The sequence below is a fragment of the Octopus bimaculoides genome, chromosome 1 (genome assembly GCF_046866305.1).
Source record: "Octopus bimaculoides isolate indiv1 chromosome 1, ASM4686630v1, whole genome shotgun sequence".
In the NCBI taxonomy this organism is placed as follows: domain Eukaryota; kingdom Metazoa; phylum Mollusca; class Cephalopoda; order Octopoda; family Octopodidae; genus Octopus; species Octopus bimaculoides.
The window spans coordinates 79,069,802-79,089,657 of NC_142928.1; the positions used below are offsets into that span (position 1 = coordinate 79,069,802).

General features: G+C 39.6%; 1 protein-coding gene across 8 annotated transcripts in view; it reads left to right on the plus strand.

Moving 5' to 3' along the window:
- Positions 1 to 19,856, plus strand: part of LOC106871456 (protein sidekick-1) — a 589,083-nt gene that overhangs the window by 451,791 nt on the left and 117,436 nt on the right. For all 8 annotated transcript variants that reach the window (XM_089352508.1, XM_089352475.1, XM_089352495.1 and 5 more), the window contains 6 exons: positions 537 to 752; positions 1,724 to 1,822; positions 4,159 to 4,347; positions 11,432 to 11,802; positions 13,908 to 14,142; positions 15,127 to 15,242. In XM_089352508.1, coding sequence (XP_089208634.1) covers positions 537 to 752; positions 1,724 to 1,822; positions 4,159 to 4,347; positions 11,432 to 11,802; positions 13,908 to 14,142; positions 15,127 to 15,242 — 1,226 coding nt within the window. The remainder of the gene's footprint in view (positions 1 to 536; positions 753 to 1,723; positions 1,823 to 4,158; positions 4,348 to 11,431; positions 11,803 to 13,907; positions 14,143 to 15,126; positions 15,243 to 19,856) is intronic.

The following is a 19,856-nucleotide window of genomic DNA, read 5'->3' on the forward strand; positions in this document are numbered from 1 at the left end:
CCTCAGGCCAACCAAAGCCTTGTGAGTGGATTTGGTAGACGGAAACTGAAAGAAGCTTGTCATGTATATATATATATATATATATATATATATATATATATATATATATATATATATATATATATGTGTGTGTGTGTGTGTGTTTGTCCCCCCTCCCCACCAACATTGTTTGACAGCTGATGCAGGTGTATTTACGTCCCCGTAACTTAGCGGTTTGGCAAAAGAATCTGATAGAATAAGTACTAGGCTTACAAAGAATAAGTCCTGGGGTTGATTTGCTCGACTAAAGGCGGTGCTCCAGCACCGCTGTAGTCAAATGACTGAAACAAGTAAAAAAAATACAAATGCTGTTTCTTTTATTTTCATTGTCATATCATCTTTTCCTTCTTCATACCATCCTTTTTTTTTTTTCCTATGAAAGATAAATTGTGTTAATCTTAGTTTTAAATTCTTAGAGACTAGAAAAATATTTTTTCAACAATGTCCTTCAATAAATATGTTATAAATGTTTGTAACTCCGTTTTATTTTTCATCAGGGTACCATATCATTGCCCGTCCCCTAGATAAAGCATCAGGTGCTGAAACAGTATCAGTACAAATAACAGTAAATTCTGAGAAACGGTACGGATGGCAAGAAGGTTATATTGGAAATCTAGAGAAGTATGCTAATTACAAACTCACGGTTGACAGCTACACTTTGAAAGGTTCCGGCCCAGAAAGTGTGCCTATAATTGTAAGAACTTTGGAAGATTGTAAGTATTTTGTCTATCACAAAACATTAAAATAATTCTTAAAATTATGTATTATGTACTCATATATATATATATATATATATATCACATCTAAAGTGTCCGAAAGGCATTTTTGCTCCTTGTTGTCACCTCACCTTGTAAAAAAAATCTAAAAGTATAAACTTGTGTCACTTAAATGATTATGTGTCTCAGTTACTGAGCTTGCTTTTTATACATATATACATACATGTGCATGCACACACACTCATTCTCTCTCTCTCACACACACACACACACACACGTTATATGTCATAATATTTCATCTCGTGAACAAAAATGTCTTTAAGGGTCATATAACTCTCGTTTTCTCTCAGTTACAAAGATTATTTTGTATTAAATGCAGGTGCAGCTGTGTGTTTAAAGAGTTTGCTTCCCTGCCATGAGGTCTTGGGTTCAGTCCCACTGCACAGCATCCATTATAGTCCCAGACCAACCAAAGCATTGTGAATAGATTTGGTGTGCAGAAACTGAAAGAAGCCCATCATATATGTGTTTGTGTGTGTGTGTGAGCGAGCATGTGTTTGTGTGAGAAAGTGTGTGAGTGTGAGTATGTGTATATGAGTGTGTGTGTATGTGTTGTACTCTAGTCTAGACACATTTTGCTGTGGTTGTAAATGAACAACATTTTCATTCACTTGGTATTCAAATTTCTCCCAACTTACAAACCTGGTGTTTATTTTGTGCCCAAGCTGATTCTGTTCTTAACATACACAACACATACTCACAGGTATGATAAAAGGATAAACATTTCTATCATTCACTTGTCAGATAGTCAGTTACTTTACCTTTTTATGAACAAGAATGATATATGTGTTTGCTTCACTATGTCTCACTAAACATATCAAAAAAATTTCTCATTTTCCTATTTTTATTTTCTTAATATAATTTCATTGAATTTTTCTAAGAAAGTACATCTTGTCGATACTTTTTAGTTCCTGATAAAGTTGCGCATATTGGCTTCAAGAATGTCACAGATCGTTCCGTTGTAGTGATATGGAAAGCACCACTTAAGAGAAATGGTATTCTTCTAGGTAAGCTGACAGTGTGTTTCTTTAACCCTTTCCATACCAAACTGTTTGAGGACTACCCTTGGTTTAAACTGGCCATATCTGGCCTAAATATTCTTCTTGTTTTATGTTCAAACTTGCCAGATCTGGTTTCTCAATTCTACCCTACAATGTCACCTAAAAAATTAACAGTTGCTTCACCAAAATCTCAAAACTATAAGACAAATTAAAACAATGTGAATAAATAAGCATTACTTGTGACAAAATAATGTGAATGCTAAAGGGTTAAAGTGACCTAATTAAAAAACTTCCCGGAAAATTTCATATTACTTTTTTTTCAAAGTTATTTTACCAACTTCTTTGTTTTTCAAATGAATTGAAACAAAAGCAGCAGTGTATTTCAACAGAAATACAGTAACAAAAGGGTTAAATAATACCTATGGGACACTACTACTATCAATGCTTTATGTACCTTAGTTGTGTTAAATTTATTTGCATAATTCATTGTTTAAGTATTATCTCTGGAGTGTCAAATTATACTGAACCTATGAAACTGTGGGACTAAAGTGGGCTGGAAGTATAGGGTCAGTGACATTATGCAAACAGCCAAGGGGCCTTGCTGAAATGAGAGGAGTATGGGAGGTCATGTGAGCAGAAGGATGACTAGTATGAGCTTCTTTTACTTTGGGGCAGTAACTCAGGACAGATATGGTGGATATGTGAGTTGAGGGAATTTTCTGTTAGATTCTGGTCATAGGTTAGGCAAGTAGGGCTCCTATGGATATATCCTGGATGAGAAGAATTGACATAGCAAAGGCTCAAATGTTTATTAATAATAATTAAACTAAAATGAAACATTATTTTTTATTGGGGCAGGGTCAAAATTTTATGCTGATTCTTGTAAATGAAATATAATAGAAATACATATTGTATGGAAAAGGAAATAAGAGCACCATCTGAGCGTGATCGTTGCCAGAGCACCAGCTGTCTGGCTTCCATGCTGGGGGCACGTAAATAGCACCATTTGAGCATGATCGTTACCAATGTCACCTTCCTGGCACTTGTGCCAGTGGCACATGAAAAGACATTCAAGCGAGTTCGTTGCCAGTACTGCTGGACTGGCTCCTGTGCAGGTGGCACGTGAAATACACCATTTCAAGCGTAGCCATTGCCAGTACCGCCTAACTGGCCTTCGTGCCGATGGCACGTAAAAGCACCCACTACACTCTCTGAGTGGTTGGCATTAGGAAGGGCATCCAGCCGTAGAAATTCTGCCAAATCAGATTGGAGCCTGGTGTAGCCATCTGGTTCACCAGTCCTCAGTCAAATCGTCCAACCCATGCTAGCATGGAAAGCGGATGTTAAACGATGATGATGATGATGAACTAACTGCTCTTACAAGGTAATTCCATAATGTAATGGAAATGTGCTCTCTCACTCATACATTGTAGCTTTAGAATTCAGCAGTGGAAAATATATTCAAATACTATCTCTTCATATGTAAAAAAAAAAAATAGCGGCAAGTTTCCCTTTGTCTAATTTTGGGTCTTTCTGAGTACATAATGAGATAGAAGCCAGAAAGCACATTGAACATAAATCTGCTTGTTTATTTTATTCTCTTTTTTAATGATCATGTTAACATAAAGTCAGTAGTTTCATTTAATATTTATTTCCTATTCTTTTTAACTCACTGCTCTTACAGGTAACTATCGAAGTATAAACATTGCCCACTCACCTTGCAATAAATGTTGTTTCAATTTTCTACTATAATGGCCTCATCTCATCACACCTAGTTTGATGTGTCCTACTCCTACTTCCTCTCACTAACTACTGTCCTTCATTCCCAGAACATTGGTTCTCAGGAATCTTCTCCATGCTCGTGTCTTTCTTGCAGGTATTGATCTGTAACATTTTAAATGGAACATTAATGACATCAAACTCACCAGTCTAGGAGAGCCTGCGAGGGTCATGGGCTCTATCCCCTCCTCCAGACTGTCATTTCCTCTCATCTTCTTTGTCCATTTATTCCTGGGAGGATCATGGAGGCAGAGTCCTCAATCATGCTTTCTATTAGGCCTGTCAGAAGCAACCATCTCCAATTCATCTGGTTGGATCCTCAAGCAAGACCAACCAAGCTCATGAATATCATCCAACCGTCTTGTTTGCAGTCTGCCTCTGGTTCACCTTGCCAGTAGGTTCTCTTTCAGGCTTAGCAAATAATAAACAAAAAACAATGTTTGGAATCCTTTCTTAACACTAAAATGCCAGTTGGTTTTCCTTCAGACTCAGCAAATAAAAAAAAAGTTTGGAATCTTTTCTTAACTCTAAAATGCAGACTGAATTCTCTGTTTCCATTGCAGGTTATACATTGAAGTACATTGAAAAAAATTCCACCGATGTAATTCCTATGACCTTTAGTCCTCAACAGTTAAGTTACAAAATCACATCATTGAAACCAACGACAGTATACACAATTTCTGTAGCTGCACAGACAACAGTTGGCCTTGGCCCCTTCTATTCTGCAGATGTTCGTTCAGGATTTACACCAGGTAAGATGATTATATGTCTGTCTCTCTCCGACTTTTAACATAATGGCATTTATTTACTATATTTAAGACAATATGCATGTTGCAATGGGCCTTGCTTTATATGATCTTCACAACTGCCCATTTTAACTTTAGTTCTTTGAAATTGAATAACTAAGTCTTTGACCCATTTGACATCAACCTGCCAGAGATCACCTCTAGTCCTATGACACAAACTTCTTATTTTAAAGTGATTGAAATTAAAACCTTTTATCAAAATGTTCATGTTAATTTATTTTACAGACACTAACTTAATATCAACAAAGTTATTTTACAAGAATTTTTCATCTTATCTTATAGCTCAAAATTGAAATGGTCAGTTAGGCTATTATTTGATAAAATGAGAAGGGTGCAAAAGTGTTAGTATGAGGGAAATGTGGTGGCATAGTGATCATGACTGATATCAGGGAAGGAGAGAACAGAGTTGTGTAAGCAATGATTATGGAGTGGCAGTAGGATGTAACATTAATACAGCTGTCATTCAGGGATACACCTGCGCACACTTTCAATCTGTCTTTCTCTCTCTCTCTCACCCTCTCTTTTTCTGTCTTTCTTCTTCTCTCTCTCTCTCTCTCTTTCTGTCTCTTGCTCTTTCTTTCTCTCTCTCTTAATCTCTCTTTAACACACACACTCACAAATCTATAGACAGGTATTTGACAATGTTTGAACCGAAATTATCCAGAAGTAACCAAAGTACTCCTTTTTTTTTTTTTCATTTATGAGCAAATAATAAAGAAATTATTGTCTGCTAAATACTTAGTGCCAGATCACTTTTCTTTTCACAAAGACAATGTTTTAAGTCAACATTGAAGTGGAGTACCTTATCAATTTCTTTTTTATTACTTCAAAAATTATTATCACTCATTCATCTGTTGCAAGGTTAGACAGATTTCGAAAGGGAAAATTGTTATCACTTAGTATCTTATCCCTTTTGGTGCTGTAACTAGACATTACAATTCTGCAAATAAAAAGTTTTTAATAATTGCAATTGCTTCTCACTTTTTCATCTTGCTTAATTTTAAAGTTATGTATGGTAACTATTTTAATGTTCTGGATTTTTTTCTAGAAGTATATGCTTCAAACATAGGAGATTGTGATTCCACACAAAAATTAGGGCTAGCGTTAGGGGTTGGGTTTAGAATTTAATGTTAGGATTAGTATTATATATTTGAGGGATAAAATTAGTATTAGAGTCTTGAGTTAAGTTTTAAGGTAAGAGCTGATGGTTAGCATTTAACGTTAGGGTTTCATATTAGGGCTTAGAATTACAATTTTGAGTTTGGGTAAAGATTAGTTTAAGCAGAAATTGGAAAGTGATGTAAAAGATTTGAATTTGTGTACAATTTTTTACAGAATTGAACATACATATGTTTGGAATTTGGATATCAAACAAAAATATGTTCTTAAAAGAAGGAAAATAAAAAGGTCTACAAAGTGTTCTTAGTCTGAAATTTTGTTGAGTGTTTTTTTCGAAATGATTTGCTGTGACTTAAATAAAGAGCTTTGTGATGTTACTGTTAATTCTCTGAGTCATTAACTCAGGCAACACCGAGTAATCCAGCTAGTTATTTTATAAATTATTGGGACTAAGCTAGTGTATTTGAACAAAAACATGGTAACAGAATATTTAAAATAATTTGTTCATTCATTTTTCTTAACTCTCATTCATCATCATCATCATCGTTTAACGTCCGCTTTCCATGCTACCATGGGTTGGACGATTTGACTGAGGACTGGTGAAACCGGATGGCAACACCAGGCTCCAGTCTAATTTGGCAGAGTTTCTACAGCTGGATGCCCTTCCTAACGCCAACCACTCAGAGAGTGTAGTGGGTGCTTTTACGTGTCACCCGCACGAAAACGGCCACGCTCGAAATGGTGCATCTCATGTGCCACCCGCACAGGAACCAGTCCAGGGGCACTGGCAACAATCTTACTTGGCTTGCCGGGTCTTCTCACGCACAGCACATTTCCAAAGGTCTCGGTCAGTAGTCATCGCCTCGGTGAGGCCCAATGTACGAAGGTCTTGCCTCACCACCTCAGCCCAGGTCTTCCTGGGCCTACCTCTTCCACGGGTTCCCTCAACTGTTAGGGTGTGGCACTTTTTCACGCAGCTATCCTCATCCATTCTCACCACATGTCCATACCAGCGCAATCGTCTCTCTTGCACGCCACAACTGATGCTTCTAATGTTCAGCTTTTCTCTCAAGATACTTACACTCTGACGGGTATTCACATTGACATTACACATCCAACAGAGCATACTGGCTTCATTCCTTGCAAGCTTACGTATGTCCTCAGCAGTTACAGCCCATGTTTCACTGCCATGTAGCATGGTTGTTCGTACGCATGCGTCATACAGTCTGCCTTTTACTCTGAGTGAGAGTCCCTTTGTCGCCAGCAGGGGTAAGAGCTCTCTAAACTTTGCCCAGGCTATTCTTATTCTAGTAGCTACACTTTCAGCGCACCCACCCCCACTACTAACTTGGTCGCCCAGATAGCGGAAGCTATCGACTACCTCTAGTTTTTCACCCTGGAATGAGATAGAAGTTGTTTCCTGTTTGTTTACAGTCTTTATTGCACCTGAACATCTGCCACAAACAAAAACTAACTTGCTAGTTAACCTGCCTTTGATGTTGCTGCACCTCTTATGTGTCCATAGCTTGCACCGGGTACATCTTATAGAGTTACTACCTACTCCTTTTCTACATATTGAGCAGGGCCATCTACCTGAAGGGGTTTGTGTTTTATCTACCTTCCTACTTATTAGGATTTTGGTTTTAGCTAGGTTGACTCTAAGGCCCTTCAATTCTAGACCTTGCTTCCACACCTGAAACTTCTCCTCTAGTTCTGATAGTGACTCCGCAATTAGGGCAAGGTCATCAGCATAGAGGAGCTCCCAGGGGCAACCTGTCTTGAACTCCTCTGTGATTGCCTGGAGGACTATGGTAAATAAGAGGGGGCTGAGGACGGAACCTTGGTGGAGCCCTACCTCTACCCGGAATTCATTGCTGTACTCATTTCCAACCCTCACCTTACTGGCAGCATCTCTGTACATGGCTCGCACAGCTCTCACTAACCATTCTTCTATCCCAAGTTTCCTCATTGACCACCAGATAAGGGATCGGGGGACCCTGTCAAAGGTTTTCTCCATGTCAACGAAAGCCAGGTACAGAGGTTTATCCTTAGCTAGGTATTTCTCCTGCAACTGTCTCACTAGAAATAAGGCATCAGTAGTGCTTTTACCTGGCACGAACCCAAACTGCATCTCATCTAAATTGATTCGCTCCCTAATTAGTTGGGCTATGACCCTCTCTGTAACTTTCATAACCTGATCTAACAGCTTGATGCCTCTGTAATTATTTGTATCTAAAGCGTCACCTTTACCTTTGTAGCAGTTGACTATGATGCTGCTACACCAGTCATTGGGTATGACTCCTTCGTGTATCACCTGGTTCGTAATACGGGTGACTAGGCTATAGCCAACACTGCCAGATATTTTGAGCATCTCTGCAGTGATTCCTGATGGTCCAGGGGCTTTCCCGGTCTTCATACTCTTAATTGCTTTATCTACCCTGGTACTATCAACTCGAATAGCTGGTCCCTCTATTGGGTCGACATACGGCAGGCTCTCTTTCTCCCATTCATTCTCTTTATTAAGCAATCTATCGTAGTGGCATCTCCAGACCTCTTTCTTTGCATCCTCATTTAATGCAAGCGTACCATCATCCATGCGAACACATTTCTCTCCTACAACATCACTATTCTCTCTCCTACACTGTCTTGCAACACGAAATACCTCGAGTCTTTGGTCCTCACGGCGCAGAACATTGGCAAATCTTTCCTTATCTGCTTCCCCTCTGGCTAAATAAACCTGTCGCCTAGCCTCCCTTCTGGCACATTGGTACAATTCCCTGCTACCACCGTTCTTCCAGTCCTTCCAAGCCTGTTTCTTTTGTCTAATAGCCCTGTCTACCTCCTTGTTCCACCACCACGTTACTCTGGGTCGGGAGGGGACCTTACACCACCCACAAATCTGGTCGGTGGCTTTCAACAGGTTGTCCCGCAGAAATCTCCAATTGTCTTCCACGTTGTATGATGCTATATCCCCTTCTATTTCGTTAAATGCTTCAAGTAACTTGTCTCTAAGTCTCTGTCCGTTTGCAGGGTCTTTAAGCTTCCACACCCTTCTCCTCCAAGCCTGTCTAATTCTGGGCACCCATTTTGCCTTGATCCCAAAGTCGCTATCTACTAATCTATGTTGTGGGGTACATTCTTCGCCAGGGTAGGTTTTGGCATTTATAAGCCGCCCTCTTTCCCTATTTCTGGCGAGGATGTAGTCGATTTGGCTAGAGTGTCTGCCGGAGCGGTAGGTGACTAGGTGACTGGCAGGTTTCCTGAAGTTGGTATTGCAGACCATAAGATCGGTTGCATCACAGAACTCCAGCAGTCTGGTTCCCTCCTCGTTGCGGGAGCCGAAGCCATAGCCTCCATGTATGCCATGGAAGCCTCCAGCACGACGTCCGACATGACCGTTGAAGTCTCCAGCCACAAAGAGAAGGTCCCTGTCACTCGTCGACGAGGTAGTTTGCAAGAGGGTGTCATAGAATTGGTCTTTCAGACCATCTGGTAGCCCCGGTTGAGGTGCATAGGCTGAGATGACAGTAGCTAATCTATGATGAAGCACTAGTCTGATCTTAAGTACTCTGTCACTTACTCTAACGACCTCGATTACCTTATCCACCCATTTCTCCGCTAGAAGTATTCCTACGCCCCCGACCCCGTCAGTGTTCCCTGCCCAGAAAATCTTGTACCTGTGTTCTTTGCCTGTGAGGAACCTCGCAGAACCTCCTCTCCATCTTACTTCCTGGATGCAGCACATATCTACTCGTCTCCGTTCAAGCATCTCAACAATTTCACCAGATCTACCTTTCAGCGTGCCGACGTTGAGAGTGCCAATCCTAACAGTATGGGTGTTGGGGGTGTGGGCCTGTAGCCTGGGAAGGGGAAAAGCAGTGTCGTGTACCTGAAAAGAAAACTTGCAATTGGAAGAATTCATAAGCAAAACAGTACCTACAACCTGCAAACATTTCTCAAACTTAATGCGCTACCCAAAGGTAGGGGAGAGGATGGCCAAGGCCACTAGATGGGTTCCGGGAGACAGCCGAGGATGACAGGATGACAGAGGAATGAACTTCCGGGGGGGGGGGGGGGGGGGGAGGGCGGGTTACCGTCAGCGAGTAGATATGGCTCTTAATTGTAGATTTTAAATATTTGAGAGACAACAATGCATAAATCGTAATTTTTAAAAGAGCAATGAATTCTAGGTGAATAGAATATAACGTAGCATGAATTTAGGAAGCTTAGAAAATGAATAAGTATGAATTTAAGACAACAACTGAATTCAATTGAATTTCATGGAGAGAAACAAGATAAATAATAGAGGGCAAACTAAAGCGCGAAGGTATGAGATGTTTGAGGCCGTAAATAAATAAAAATCTCTATCTTAACTGCATCTTGGAGACTTCGTCGTAGTATGTCAGCGGAGATAATGGATTGAGATAATTTAGAATGGATTTCTCATTTATATATAGCCAGAACCTGAAGACCTTAAGGAAAAACTACGAGAGAGAGAGAGGATGGAGGGGTAGACAGAGGCATGGCGAGAGAAAAGATCATCATCATCATCATCATCATATATATATATATATATATATATATAAAGAGAGAGAGAGAGGGGGGACCAGTCAAGCAGCACATCACGCTGTAATTCTTGGGCTGAGAAATCAACACTTAAAAGCCATAATTTTAAGGAGCGATAAGAATTTTTGAATAAAGGAAAATGGGTAGGGGTGGGTGTGTACCGCCAGCGAGTAGATAGGGCTCTTAATTGTAATTACTATGTCATTTCTCATTTGTTTAGCATCACTTCTGGAATACTCATCATTAAAATTAATAAAGAATCCATTTACTTTTAACTTTTTACTCACACACACAGGTGTGCATACATACATGAGTTTATTATTAATCTAAGGTTTTAAAAGATTTTATGTCTAGGTACAAATGTAGGCTGTGTGGTTTCCTAATCACATGGTTCCAGGTTCAGTCCCACTGTGTGGAACCATGGGCACCATGGGCAAGTGACTTAACCCAACCAAAGCCTTGTGAATGGATTTGGTTGGTGGAAACTGAAAGAAGCCTATGGTATGTATGTACATGTGTGTGAGTGTTTGTGCTTGTGTCTTTGTGTCTTTATTTATACCCCGCCACTGCTTGAGAATTGGTATTAGTGTATTTACATTCTTATAATTTTGTAGTTTAACAAAAGAAAGTGATACAAAAGTATCAGGCTTTAAAAAAAAACTAAGTACTGGGGTCAATTCGCTCAACTAAAATCATTCAAGATGGTGCCCCAGCATAGTCAGTCTCTTGATTAAAACAAATAAAGTATAAAAGATATATATATTTATATGAAATCCTCATCATTGTTTTAGTGTCCACATTTCCATGCTTGCATGGATTAGACAGATTTTGCTGAAGCAAAATTTCTACAGCCAAAAAGCTTTCCAATTGCAGTAATATTTCTATTTGGTTTGACCAATTTTCACAAAAGACTGGAAATGACTGACACTATTTGTATGAAGATGACACTTGCTTACTATCATGAGACATCAAGATAGACCACACACACACACACCACATTCACACACAGGTTTGGTTTCGTAACAGTTTCTTTGTTCCAAATCTATTCACAAGCAAATTTCTTAACCGCACAGCCATGTCTATGTAGATACAACATCATTATTATCGTCATCATGATAGTGTGTATAAGCATATTTGAGTGGAATACATTTTTATACTTGAATGTTTAAGATATTTGTGTTAAAATTGACAGCTGGGCTTTATTCAGCAGAAAATACCCAAGCATCATTAGGAAATAGATAAAGAATACCTATTAGATTACACTATTTTAATCTTCACTTTTTATTATCACTATTTTGCTTACATTTTTGTCTTTTAATCTTACTTCTTTTTTCTTTTATCATAGTACCCCCTGGAGCACCAAGCAGCTTAGGAATCAGTAACATTCATCCCACATCTTGCCAACTAAGATTCACTCCAGGTTTTGATGGTAAAACTTCCATTACTCAGTGGATTATTGAAGCTCAGGTTAATTTAAATAAGAAATGGAAAAAAATTTACAGTGTATCTGCTCCAGACGCTACAACATTGAGAATTCCAAATCTATACCCTTACACACATTATCGTCTTCGCATCATAGCTGAAAACACTGCTGGTCGTAGTAACCACAGTGAGCCATCTCGACTGTTTCAAACAAGTCCTGCTCCACCCAGTAGACCTCCCGGAAATGTTACAGTTCAAGCTATCAATGAGACAGCATTCCGTATCAGCTGGATGGTGAGAAATTCTTTGTATAAAGATCTACAAAAAAAAAATTGTAACCCTTTTATAACACTATTTATTTATTTTTAAAGTGTTTAAATGATTTTTTTTTCTTTTTTCACAAATACCAATATTGATAGAATAGGTTATATTAATAAAAAATATGGAGGTTGATCTGATATTTCATTCCAGATTTTCTGTTACAGTAAACCTAATTCTAGTATATTCAAGTAATTTCTTCATGAGTTCTAAGACCTGTTTCCTGTTAACAAACATGAAGGGTCGTTAGACCAGAATGAGGGTAAAAATAGCAAACACTGGAGAAATATTTTCTTTGACAAGAGAAAAGATATGAGAGACATAGGATACATGCTGTCCTTATGACAGTTGTGAAAGAAAAGATGATCATGTGAGGAAGAGAAAGATGGACAATGGTCATGTGTGAGCAATGAGAGAGGGAAACGGAAAAAGAGGGAGAGAGACAGACAGACAGATAGAAAATGGTGAAGGGGATGAAAAAGGGAATAAGAGAAAGGACGAGAGAGAAAACTGTATAGAATCGCATCAAGAAAATAACGATAAACTTACTTGGAAATGGATGCGTGGCGTTCAATCAAATAATAATATAAATAATATATATATATGTGCCTCGTCCTTTCTCTAATTTCCTTTTATCCTCCCCTTCACCGTTTTTATCTCTCTCTCTCTCTCCGTTTCTCTCCCTCATTGTTCACACATGGCCAACATCCTTTTTTCTCTTCCTCATGTGATCAAAGACACATATATGCACACACACAAAATAGGTTTCTTTCAGCTTTTGTCCACCAAATCCACTCACAAGGCTTTGATTGGCCAATGGCTTTAGTAGAATATATATATATATATATATATATATATATATATATATATATATCATCATCATCATCGTTTAACGTCCGCTTTCCATGCTAGCATAGGTTGGACGATTTGATTGAGGACTGGTAATCCAGATGGCTACACCAGGCTCCAATCTGATTTGACAAAGTTTCTACAGCTGGATGCCCTTCCTAACACCAACCACTCCGAGAGTGTAGTGGGTGCTTTTACGTGCTACCGCCACGATATATATGTGTGTGTGTGTGTGTGTTCTAACACAGTTCCCACGTTAAGCTGGAGATGAAGACGACCTCTTGGTATTAATACTGCTTCTGCCGCAATAAATTATATATATATATAAGGGCATATGGCTTAGTTGTTAGGTTGTTGTACTGGTGATCTAGCAATCATAATTTCAATTCCTAGACCAGGTAGTGCATTGTGTTCTTCAGCAAAATACTTCATCTCCCTTTGCTCTGCAATCACTTTGACACCTTCTGCATGGTACACAGTGCACCTGTTCAGACAACATCAATTTGACAGAGAGAGTAAGCTAATATGCAGCACAACACAAACATTTGATCACAATAAACAAATCATTTGTACGGGTTGTTCAGTAAAAGCTGAATGCTCATACATTGTCTTCAACAGGAGAGTCCAGCATATTTATATATATGTACATACACAGATATATATATATATATATATATATATATATATATATATATATATATATGAATAATGACAATAAATGGAGCAAAACGCATATAAATAAAAGTTCCTTTAATTCCTACACATGTTTAAAAATATATGTGCACTCTACTCCAAAGAAGTAAGAGCTGTTGGAATTCCACACACACACACACACATATATATGTATTGTATGTATACACACACACATTCACACATATTGTTGGATGGATGGCAAAATTGAAAAATACCCTAAAAAAAGACAGAGATGACCTTTATCATTTTTATTTTTTTAACTTTACTAGTGTACTGCAATTATTTAGTGTCAATTAGTTGTCAATTTTCAGTTTACAATAATATATAGTCTGTATAGTTCCCTTTAGAAATTACTCTGTAATATGTTTAGTATTATACAATTTTCAAAAGCAAGAAAACAATCAAAGATGATTAAATATATCAACAGTTCCACTATGTATAAATATTCCGGGTAATAGTGCCAAAACTACTGTTAAACCTGGAAAATTGCTTTTTATCTGTTTATTCACTAAATCACACATTAATTAAATGGTTTTCAGTTATTAACAAAGCAAGACTGGAATGGAGTACCCCGTGGCTATGAAATATTGTACAAAATTGTTGGCAGAAATGAAAGTTGGACAGTAGTTACTCTGGAGAATGCTTTCAATAATTACAGCTATATTCTGAATGGTCTCAATGAGTGGGTGCTGTACAAAGTGAAGATGAATTCCTATAATTTTGTTGGCAGAAGTCCTTTCAGTCCAGTAATCAGCCAAAAAACCATGGAGTCTGGTAAAGTATTATTTCATATTGTTTTATCTTTGGTAAATATTGGAACACAGTAGTGAGACAAAATAATCTGAAGTGATAATTAATATCTTTTTGAATAATTAGGTGGTTTTCTTAGAAGAATTTGGATTGCTAACAGCTGAATTTTGTTGTATCTTGGGACAGTCATATTGCCTTAATGCCTTATTATGCAGCACACTCACCAGTTCGATTTCCACTCATTTATTATTTATATTTTGTTTTTCTTCCAAAGTTTTCATTGCTTTTGCACCCTTGATATGGTTGAATGGCAATTTTGGAAGAAAAAAAAAATATAAATAATAAATGAGTAGAAATCAAACTGGTGAGTGTGTTAGATAATAAAGCATTAAGAAAATATGACTCGACCCAGACACAACAAAATTTGCTTCAACACACAAATTCACATAAAGAATCTTGCAAACCAGATAAAAAAAAAGACAAACAGCTGAATTATTGTGTCAAAAGTCTACAGTTTAAATTATGTTTTAGATTATCTCACTGGAGCTTTAGATAAAGCTATAGCCCTAACCACCAGCATGTACCATCCATGCTTGGGAATATTTCGCATAAAGCATTGTTGATGCTAACTAAAATGACATAGTATGTTGTATGTGTCGTTTCATTGTATCATTTCATAGTTCATCCATAGAGCAGAATCATTAGGGAGGGTAGGAAACAAAATGAGTTGTGCTCTGAGTTCAAATCCTTCCAGGGTTAACTTTATTCTTTATTCTCCTTTGAAATCAATAAAGTAAATCACCGATCCAGGGCAGGGGATTAGCATAATTGTTAGCGCATAAGATGAGATATGTGTATGTTTGTGTGTGTGTGTGTATACACATGCATGCATGCACACATTCTTTCTCTCTTACTCTCTCTCTCTCTCCCTCTCCTCCCTTTCTCTCTTTCGGTTTTGACTTAAATCAGTCAATAGAATTAGCAGGTTTTAATTGTTTTCTCTTTCAGTGCCATCATCTGGACCAAGCAATGTAACTGGAGAAGCAGTTTCTTCATCTTCTATTCATATCCAGTGGGGGGATGTGCCTCTCTTTGAACAAAATGGCCTAGTCCTTGGATATAAGGTATTGCGCTTGCTTTTCATTACTCTTTTTTACTGGTTTCGGTTATTGAGCTGTGACTATGCAGGGGCATCACTTTGGGGGTGGTGCTCAGTAGCTTTAGTCAATCATATTAAACCCAGAGCTGTAGGAATAGTGTTAGGAGATTGAAAAGGGTGAAAGTAGTGTCAGAGGTCAGTGTAAAGGAGAGGGAGAGGGAAGCAATGTGATAATGGTAATGTTGTGTGTTGAGTAATTAAACTCAGCGATGAGATGGCTCGGTCCATCTGCTATGCTAACCTGGGTTAAACAGTTCATTAGGGTCCAACACCATTGCAGAAATTTCACTTTGAAAAATAAAAAATGTAAAAGATAGTGCAATGAGAGTTCAATGCAATGTCGGTGAATATCAAGGCCCCTAATTTGTCATTTTAGAATGTCTCTTCTTTCCACCGATTTATAATAGTGTTATCTTTTTCACTATACTCTTGTGTGTGTCATCATTTAACATCCGTTGTCCATGCTGGCATGGGTTGGACAGTTTGATCAGGGCTGGTAAGCTGGAAGGCTGCACCAGACTCCAGTCTGATTTGGCATGCTTTCTACAACTGGATGCCCTTCCTAATACCAACCATTCCAAGAGTGTAATGGGTGCTTTTTACGTGCCACTGACACAGATGTCATTTGCGTAACACCAGTATCTGCCACGACTACAATTTTACTTGGCTTGACAGGTCTTCTTCTCAAACCCAGCATAATGGTATATATAAGTGCAAGCATGGATCTGTGATATTAGTTATGTGGCAAAGAATAGTTGTAAGCATTGCTCTTGTACTTAACAGCAGCTGATGTAAAGGTTATGAACTTTATATGACCTTTATAGTTTGGAGTTTGGTTCCTCTGGCCTTAGTTTGGTCAATGCCTTGTTGGTGAAGTTTAGTAGATTGAAATTGTACAAAAGCTTGTCATATTTGTGTATGTGCACTTGTGTGTGTTCATATTGATATTGTTTGGGCAGTTGTGACATTGTGTTTCATAAATATAAAAAAAAGACATGTCCAGCAGCTAGGTAGTTCAACCATATTAAGATGTGGGGGGAAATGTACTTAGCTTAACAAGTATGGGTTGATGTCAGGAAGGGCATCCATCTGTAGCATACTGCCTCAATAGGTCTTGCCCAACTCATGCCTGCATGGAAAAGCAAATATGTAAAAGAGTGATGAGGATATTAAGTAAATGTGATACTGATAATTTTTTATCTTCGAATTTATTTTTCATTGTTAATGAAATGTATTATATTTACTCTGCAAATGAATTCTTTAAATGTTTTGATGATGTAGTTATTCAGCTGTTAAAAACTTTAAAATGTTTAGCAATATGTTTATTCTGCAGATAAATACTTACTATAATATTTAGCAATGTGTTCCTTCTGTGGATAAATACTTAAAAATAATGTTATAGCAGTATATTTACTCACTCTTCAAATGAATGCTTAACAATGTATTTGGAAGGTAGATCTGGTGAAATTGTTGAGATGCTTGAACGGAGACGCGTAGATATGTGCTGCATCCAGGAAGTAAGATGGAGAGGAGGTTCTGCGAGGTTCCTCACAGGCAAAGAACACAGGTACAAGATTTTCTGGGCAGGGAACACTGACGGGGTCGGGGGCGTAGGAATACTTCTAGCGGAGAAATGGGTGGATAAGGTAATCGAGGTCGTTAGAGTAAGTGACAGAGTACTTAAGATCAGACTAGTGCTTCATCATAGATTAGCTACTGTCATCTCAGCCTATGCACCTCAACCGGGGCTACCAGATGGTCTGAAAGACCAATTCTATGACACCCTCTTGCAAACTACCTCGTCGATGAGTGACAGGGACCTTCTCTTTGTGGTTGGAGACTTCAACGGTCATGTCGGACGTCGTGCTGGAGGCTTCCATGGTATACATGGAGGCTATGGCTTCGGTTCCCGCAACGAGGAGGGAACCAGACTGCTGGAGTTCTGTGATGCAACCGATCTTATGGTCTGCAATACCAACTTCAGGAAACCTGCCAGTCACCTAGTCACCTACCGCTCCGGCAGACACTCTAGCCAAATCGACTACATCCTCGCCAGAAATAGGGAAAGAGGGCGGCTTATAAATGCCAAAACCTACCCTGGCGAAGAATGTACCCCACAACATAGATTAGTAGTTAGCGACTTTGGGATCAAGGCAAAATGGGTGCCCAGAATTAGACAGGCTTGGAGGAGAAGGGTGTGGAAGCTTAAAGACCCTGCAAACGGACAGAGACTTAGAGACAAGTTACTTGAAGCATTTAACGAAATAGAAGTGGATATAGCATCATACAACGTGGAAGACAATTGGAGATTTCTGCGGGACAACCTGTTGAAAGCCACCGACCAGATTTGTGGGTGGTGTAAGGTCCCCTCCCGACCCAGAGTAACGTGGTGGTGGAACAAGGAGGTAGACAGGGCTATTAGACAAAAGAAACAGGCTTGGAAGGACTGGAAGAACGGTGGTAGCAGGGAATTGTACCAATGTGCCAGAAGGGAGGCTAGGCGACAGGTTTATTTAGCCAGAGGGGAAGCAGATAAGGAAAGATTTGCCAATGTTCTGCGCCGTGAGGGCCAAAGACTCGAGGTATTTCGTGTTGCAAGACAGTGTAGGAGAGAGAATAGTGATGTTGTAGGAGAGAAATGTGTTCGCATGGATGATGGTACGCTTGCATTAAATGAGGATGCAAAGAAAGAGGTCTGGAGATGCCACTACGATAGATTGCTTAATAAAGAGAATGAATGGGAGAAAGAGAGCCTGCCGTATGTCGACCCAATAGAGGGACCAGCTATCCGAGTTGATAGTACCAGGGTAGATAAAGCAATTAAGAGTATGAAGACCGGGAAAGCCCCTGGCCCATCAGGAATCACTGCAGAGATGCTCAAAATATCTGGCAGTGTTGGCTATAGCCTAGTCACCCGTATTACGAACCAGGTGATACACGAAGGAGTCATACCCAATGACTGGTGTAGCAGCATCATAGTCAACTGCTACAAAGGTAAAGGTGACGCTTTAGATACAAATAATTACAGAGGCATCAAGCTGTTAGATCAGGTTATGAAAGTTACAGAGAGGGTCATAGCCCAACTAATTAGGGAGCGAATCAATTTAGATGAGATGCAGTTTGGGTTTGTGCCAGGTAAAAGCACTACTGATGCCTTATTTCTAGTGAGACAGTTGCAGGAGAAATACCTAGCTAAGGATAAACCTCTGTACCTGGCTTTCGTTGACATGGAGAAAACCTTTGACAGGGTCCCCCGATCCCTTATCTGGTGGTCAATGAGGAAACTTGGGATAGAAGAATGGTTAGTGAGAGCTGTGCGAGCCATGTACAGAGATGCTGCCAGTAAGGTGAGGGTTGGAAATGAGTACAGCAATGAATTCCGGGTAGAGGTAGGGCTCCACCAAGGTTCCGTCCTCAGCCCCCTCTTATTTACCATAGTCCTCCAGGCAATCACAGAGGAGTTCAAGACAGGTTGCCCCTGGGAGCTCCTCTATGCTGATGACCTTGCCCTAATTGCGGAGTTACTATCAGAACTAGAGGAGAAGTTTCAGGTGTTGAAGCAAGGTCTAGAATTGAAGGGCCTTAGAGTCAACCTAGCTAAAACCAAAATCCTAATAAGTAGGAAGGTAGATAAAACACAAACCCCTTCAGGTAGATGGCCCTGCTCAGTATGTAGAAAAGGAGTAGGTAGTAACTCTATAAGATGTACCCGGTGCAAGCTATGGACACATAAGAGGTGCAGCAACATCAAAGGCAGGTTAACTAGCAAGTTAGTTTTTGTTTGTGGCAGATGTTCAGGTGCAATAAAGACTGTAAACAAACAGGAAACAACTTCTATCTCATTCCAGGGTGAAAAACTAGAGGTAGTCGATAGCTTCCGCTATCTGGGCGACCAAGTTAGTAGTGGGGGTGGGTGCGCTGAAAGTGTAGCTACTAGAATAAGAATAGCCTGGGCAAAGTTTAGAGAGCTCTTACCCCTGCTGGCGACAAAGGGACTCTCACTCAGAGTAAAAGGCAGACTGTATGACGCATGCGTACGAACAACCATGCTACATGGCAGTGAAACATGGGCTGTAACTGCTGAGGACATACGTAAGCTCGCAAGGAATGAAGCCAGTATGCTCCGTTGGATGTGTAATGTCAATGTGAATACCCGTCAGAGTGTAAGTATCTTGAGAGAAAAGCTGAACATTAGAAGCATCAGTTGTGGCGTGCAAGTGAGACGATTGCGCTGGTATGGACATGTGGTGAGAATAGATGAGGATAGCTGCGTGAAAAAGTGCCACACCCTAACAGTTGAGGGAACCCGTGGAAGAGGTAGGCCCAGGAAGACCTGGGCTGAGGTGGTGAGGCAAGACCTTCGTACATTGGGCCTCACCGAGGCGATGACTACTGACCGAGACCTTTGGAAATGTGCTGTGCGTGAGAAGACCCGGCAAGCCAAGTAAGATCGTTGCCAGTGCCCCTGGACTGGTTCCTGTGCGGGTGGCACATGAGATGCACCATTTTGAGCGTGGCCGTTGCCAGTACCGCCTGACTGGCTCCCGTAGGATTTTCGAGCGAGATCGTTGCCAGTGCC